Consider the following 6,572-nt stretch of genomic DNA (forward strand, 5'->3'; position numbering starts at 1 on the left):
ATTGCCCAATCTCAGAATATAGAACCACAGAAAGTTAGATTTTCATGGAAGTTGTGTAGGGTATCGTATGGTCGGCCCCGTCCGACTATACTGCTCCGCTCACTGGTTTTTTAATCGAATATAGGATTTGTAATGGACTCATTCTTCAATATTTTTTCGACAAGCGCATTTCACTTGCCCTCTTCAAAAAAAAAAAAAAAAAAAAAAAAAAACTAAATTAATTTCTTTTCGTACATAACATAATCTTATTTTATTGCTTTTAAACTTAAAAAAAAACTATTATTGCATAATAAATAATATTTATAACATGGAGATTGCACTTTGCTTCAGTTTGACACAAATTAGGCCATTGGATGACCATAACTTGGCACATAATCTCTCGGATATGCCGACGGATGTAGATGATGTGTGACATGACCCGAGGCTGGATGATGCTGATGATGACCATTCATGTTACCATAGTAATCGTCTGTTCGGGGTTTTTGTGTATTTTCTGTACCATTTAAAAGGTCTTGCATAAATCCAATATAAGTGATAGCCAGTCGCAGAGTTTCGATACGTGACAGACGTTTTTCGTAGGCGAAAGTTGGCACCTTGGGGCGAAGTTTATCAAATGCTTCGTTTAAATTCAACATTCGACGACGTTCACGAATATTGGCGGCACGTCGTTGAGCCAGAGATGCAGTACGTCGTCTTACTTTTTTAGTCGTACTGCCACCGCTGGATGAAGAGCCACCATTGGTTTGACTTTTACTCTGTTGCAGACTGGAAGTTGAGGACGATGATGTTGACGATTGGGAAGACATTAAACTGCCGACATGAGAACGTTGCCAAAGAGCTATAGAATAGATAAAATAATATTTGAAGGTTAATATAATTTGCTTGGGTCACTTGAAAAACTGTACACACTTACCAAAATCTGAACTGGGAAAAGCGGCCATAAAATTCTGATAAGGAATCATTGGTGGCGGAGGCGGCGGTGGAGCCTCCGAATTCCACAATTGCTGATAAGGTATATCGGTCATATAACTGGGTACTGTGTGATGTTGCATTTTGATGTAGTTTTTGTTGATTTTATGTATCCACTTAGGAGTGATACTTGGGTATTCCTTTCTATTTGAATTTTTTTATTTTTCAAAATATTTCCAGTTCGATTTTAGCGAAAATAATAATTGGTGATGTGTCCTTTCTGCTTGGATGCTAAACAATGAATGTGAATTGGTCTAGTAGCATTATCGTCTTTTATATCCGCCAGCAAGGGTTGTAGCATGTTTCTATTAGAATCATTTTCAACCCTCATTTGTGTTAAGGGTAAAAACTACCTAGTCGGGCGCCATTGTAATATTCCAATTGGTAACAGTTTTCTTAATGCTGATTGGTTAGTTTGTACTGGCAGCCAACGAGGGTGACTCGCATGGTATTAAATTTCTTTTCCCATAGATATAGGTAAATTCCCTTCAAATGAGATGTAGATGGCGCCGAACAAAAGTTGTTGTCTTGAATAAGATTTTCAGTTGTAGTTATTATATTCACAGGGCGCCGAAACCGTACAGAAAATCTGGAATACCCTGTGAAAGCGAGTGCAGGTTTATTCGCATAATAACGTTATCGTCCAAAAGTCGGACGGAGCCGACTATATGATACCCTTCACCACTTTGGATACATACAAGAGATGCTAATAAATACAATATACTGTAGATAGAACATACATATAATCTTTAGGGGAACATGGAAATGGAAATATCTATGTAGATCACACATTTATTTTTTAACCCCATTCCATTTCCATGCACAAAGACATAATACGCTGGACCACAGTGTGGTGAAGGGTATAAAAATCGTATCAGATTTACATATAGCTCTTATATATATTTTCGTTCGAATTCACCATAGTGATCCAAAGTACCAATGTTTGCCCAATTGAGGCGAAATTGTGCACACGTTTTATCGAAATCTTTTCAGATTTAAATGTGGTTCCTATATATATTTTCGTCCGGTTTAAAGTTAAAGGTGCACGAAAGATCGATCCTACGTTTGTCGGATTCACGTATTTTACAGAGTGTCAACATAAGTCAAGAGTAAAGTGTGCTTAAAATCTGAATGTAAAATCTATTCCAACGCCCAAAGGCTTTCCGATTGACATAAAACTAGCATGTATTTGTAGTCGGTCGAAAGGTAACAACGGAATTAATAATAATGACATAAAGATGCCTAAAGTTGGGGGCTTGTCAACATGTAAAGAAATGTCCGTTGAAATCTTTTAGCCTCATACTATAACAAGGATGTAATAAAGAGGATTAGACAGAGTTCAACTATTCCAAATAGGTATTTCAGACTCCAAAAACTCGAAATGCCAAACGGAACCTTCAAAATACCGAAAATTGAGCGGCACATTTACAGCGGCGAGCAAAATGTACAAATCTTACCCAATTCTTCCAATCGCAATATAACAGTTTAAGAGTTGAATAGTTATTTATTACATTAAATTTTTAATGTAAACCAGTGAAAAAGGCGTTAAGTTCAGACAGAACTTTGGATTCTCTCCACCATAGGTATACCGACACTTATTTGAAATGAAAATATAGGGAACATATAACGAACATCCTACCAATCGATTTTTGTAAACCATAATGTACCTTAAATACAAATTTCAGCAATTTTTAATGGGGTTTTTTCATAAGATCTCAAAACAAGTAAAACCAGTAAGAAAAGTACTGACTTTATTAAGTTCCTTACTGGTTTTACTTTTACCTCGTGCAAATCGAAAGATTTATAGGGACTTTGGGGCACCATTTACATTAAATCAATTCGTTTAGATTCTAGAGTGATTACATAAGACAGACAGACGGAAATGCTTAAATCGTCATGGAAGCCCACAATATTCGGTATTTTGAACAGGTTTTCCAATGAATTGGTTGTAATTTGATATTTTGGGTTCTCATAGAATAGCACATAACCATACCAAAAATTATTAATATTGACCCAAGATTCAGGGTAGCCCCCATAACGGTATCAGCACATCTCAGCACAAGAAATTATTAATATTGACCCAAGTCTGTATCTTGAGAATTTTTGACACGTTTTTCATCAGAGTTTTATGTAATTTGGAATTTTAGCTGTTAAATCTCACTACCAAAAAATATCAATATGGATTTCTCCTAGGAACCCTCATTAATTTTAGATATTTTGATTGTCATCCCCATGGTGGAGGGTATGAAAATTTCGGCCGGGCCGAACTTAACATGGTTTTTACTTGTTTACTTTATTATGATTCCACCTGTGATAAGATAGCTCTTAGCCTAGCACAAAAAATCGCGGTATAAACAGAAAAAAGTTATGTTTTGGAAACTTCCATCTCTGTTAAGAAGACACGTTAAATTTTGATCTGGCAAATCCTTCATATAGAACCAGGTGTTTGAAAAAGACGCATCCGCAATATTTTACAATGGAACCAGTAAGAAAAGTAGTAAAGTAGGACGGGCCGACTATATGATACCCTTCACCACTATGGGTATATTAAACAGGACTATTAACATGAAATTGGATGAAATAAAATATGTGATATTTATCTAAATGTGAATCTGCCTAGATCTATCCATAAAGTATGTAAATCGACTTCAAACAAATATAAATCGGTCATCCGTTGGGCTATGTCTGTACTACTTGAAAACGCAACTACGTAATTCTATGCTCAATTTTGTACGTTGTGCAAAATTTGATGTCAATCTGACTAACATGAGGAGTTTGATGCCCAATTTACTTGAAATCGGGCGAAAATATATATGGAAGCTCTATCCAAATATTAAGCGAATTCAAACAAACTTGTCAGGTTATGTTATACAAATTTCAGAACGCTTTGTTCCTATTGGTTCCATGGTGCGTCAATTACTTAAAATCAATAATAAAAGGGAGCTATATCTAAATCTGGACCGATTTTCACGAAACAAAGCAGACATCACTCTAGGCTCACTTCAGTACGTTATGCCAAATTTCGTGCAAATCGAAAGATATATAGGACTTTGGTGCACCATTTACATGAAATCGGACGAAACTATATGTGGGAGCTATATAGAAATCTGGACCGATTTTCTCGAAACTAAACAGAAACCACTCTAAGCTCAATTCCGTACGTTATGCCAAATTTCGTGCAAATCGAAAGATATTAGCGACTTTGGTGCACCATTTACATGAAATCGGACGAAACTATATATGGGAGCTATATCTAAATCTGAACCGATTTTGATGAAACTAGGCAGACATCATTCTAGGCTCAATTAAGTACGTTATAACGAATTTCGTGCAAATCGAAGGATATATAGGGACTTTGGTGCACCATTTACATGAAATCGGACGAAACTATATATGGGAGCTTTATCTAAATCTTGACCTATTTTCACGAAACTTGGTAGACATCATTCTAGACTCAATTCAGTACGTTATGCCAAATTTCGTGCAAATCGCAAGATATATGTGGTGCACCATTTACATGAAATCGAACGAAACTATGGGAGCTATATATAAATATGGACCAATTTTCACGAAACAAGGCAGTCATCACTCTAGGCTCAATTAAGTACGTTATGCCAAATTTCGTGCAAATCGAAAGATATATAGAGACTTTGGTGCACCATTTACATGAAATCGGACGAAACTATATATGGGAGCTATATCAAAATCTGGACCGATTTTCACGAAACTTGGCAGACATCACTCTAGGCTTAATTCAATACGTTTTGAATAATTTCGTGCAAATCGAAAGATATATAGGGACTTTGGGGCACCATTTACATGAAATCGGACGAAACTATATATGGGAGCTATATCTAAACCTGGACCGATTTTTACGAAACTTGACAGACATCATTTTAGGCTCAATTCAGTACGTTATGCCAAATTTCGTGCAAATCGAAAGATATATAGGGACTTTGGGGCGCCATTTACATGAAATCGGAAGAAACTATATATGGGAGCTATATCTAAATCTGGACCGAGTTTCTCGAAACTTGGCAGACATCACTCTAGGCTTAATTCAATACGTTATGCCAAAATTTCGTGCAAATCGAAAGATATATAAAGACTTTGGGGCACCATTTACATGAAATCGGACGAAACTATATATGGAAGCTATATCTAAATCTGGACCGATTTTCTCGAAACTTGGCAGACATCATTCTAGACCTAAATGATTAGGTTGTACCAAATTTCGTGCAAATCGAAAGATATATAGGGACCGTTTACATCAAATCGGTTAAATATATATATGGGAGCTATATCTAAATCTGAACCGATTTTTCCCAATTTCAATAGGGTTCGTCCTTGGGCCGAATAAGTGACCTATGCCAAATTTCATCCAATTCGGATCATAAATGCGACCTGTACTTTGTTTACAATTTAACATGGACAGACAGACGGACATGCGTAAATCGACTCAGAAAGTGATTCTATGCATATTCTCAAAAGGAACCAAGTGTCTATCTAGTTTCCTTTTGCCTGTTACAAACATATGCACAAAGACATAATACCCTGTACCACAGTGTGGTGAAGGTTATAAAAATAAGAAATGCGTGCTATATGAAGGAGTTGCCAGATCGAAACAAAATTTTACATGTCTTCATAACAGAGATGGAAGTTTCCAAACTTTTTTCTGTTTATACCGGCCTTTTTGTGCTAGGCTAAGAACTTTCCGAACTGCCCTCGTATTGTTAAATTTCTATTGTGCTCTTTTCCACAGCTCACCTATGTTAGTTGCCGCTCTTTCATACACTGCCAGTCTTTCCTTTAAAATCGCCCCAACATGTTTGATAAGATTAAGATACGGGGTTTTCCCTGGCCATTTGAGCAATTAAAATTTTTCGTTAGCGGGAAATTTTTGTTTCATCAGACCAAATGACATGTTTCCAATCCTTCGGTCCAATCACTATCATCTTCACAGCTAATTTTGGTGTTCTAGTATCTCTATTGCATCATTTAACAATCTTGAGCGACCAGATGTGATACATTTCGTCTTTTGCGAACAATTTGGGTAATAATATGGACTAATTTTTAAATGTTAAGCTATTTGTCTGCATGAGTGTCCAATTTCCGTCGGAACTAATTTTCGATCTTAAATTTCAACACTTATTTTTCTCATTTTTGTTTACAAATAAATTATCAACGTTTATTTTAATAGAATGCCAATAATATTTTGGAAATCCCAAATAAACTCTGCGTCAGCGGTCTTATCTGTATAGAAATGAGGTTTAACATAGCTCCATATAAAATGGTCTAAAAGCGTTGAATCCCACAATCTAGGCGTTAAATTGACCGGTTCCGAAAGTGAAACAAACTTTTTGTGCGTGTGCTTTTTAAACAAGTGTTCTGGAGCTATCCTGCTCTGGAATTTTTTTCTATAGTATTTAATAAAAATTAAAATCTTGAATACAATATTTTCCAAATGAACGAATGTCAATATTTGTTTCTTTGAAACTTTGTTCAACTAATTACAACAGCAATTCACCTATGACACCTATTATTCTTTGATATGCCTAAGGCATTATCCTTATTCATCTGTACATGTTATTGAACATGATATA

General features: G+C 35.8%; 1 protein-coding gene across 1 annotated transcript; it reads right to left on the reverse strand.

The window, feature by feature from the left end:
- Positions 1-341: 341 nt before the first annotated feature.
- Positions 342-1,052, reverse strand: LOC133331312 (protein Fer3-like). The gene is made up of 2 exons (XM_061539711.1): positions 914-1,052; positions 342-838 (listed from the first exon to the last, which is right to left on the reverse strand). The coding sequence occupies exons 1-2, from the start codon at positions 1,050-1,052 to the stop codon at positions 342-344; spliced, it is 636 nt and encodes a 211-aa protein (XP_061395695.1).
- Positions 1,053-6,572: the final 5,520 nt, after the last annotated feature.

Source organism: Musca vetustissima, unplaced genomic scaffold, assembly GCF_032173495.1.
Source record: "Musca vetustissima isolate MV318-11 ecotype Yass unplaced genomic scaffold, APGP_CSIRO_Mvet_v1 utg51635, whole genome shotgun sequence".
In the NCBI taxonomy this organism is placed as follows: domain Eukaryota; kingdom Metazoa; phylum Arthropoda; class Insecta; order Diptera; family Muscidae; genus Musca; species Musca vetustissima.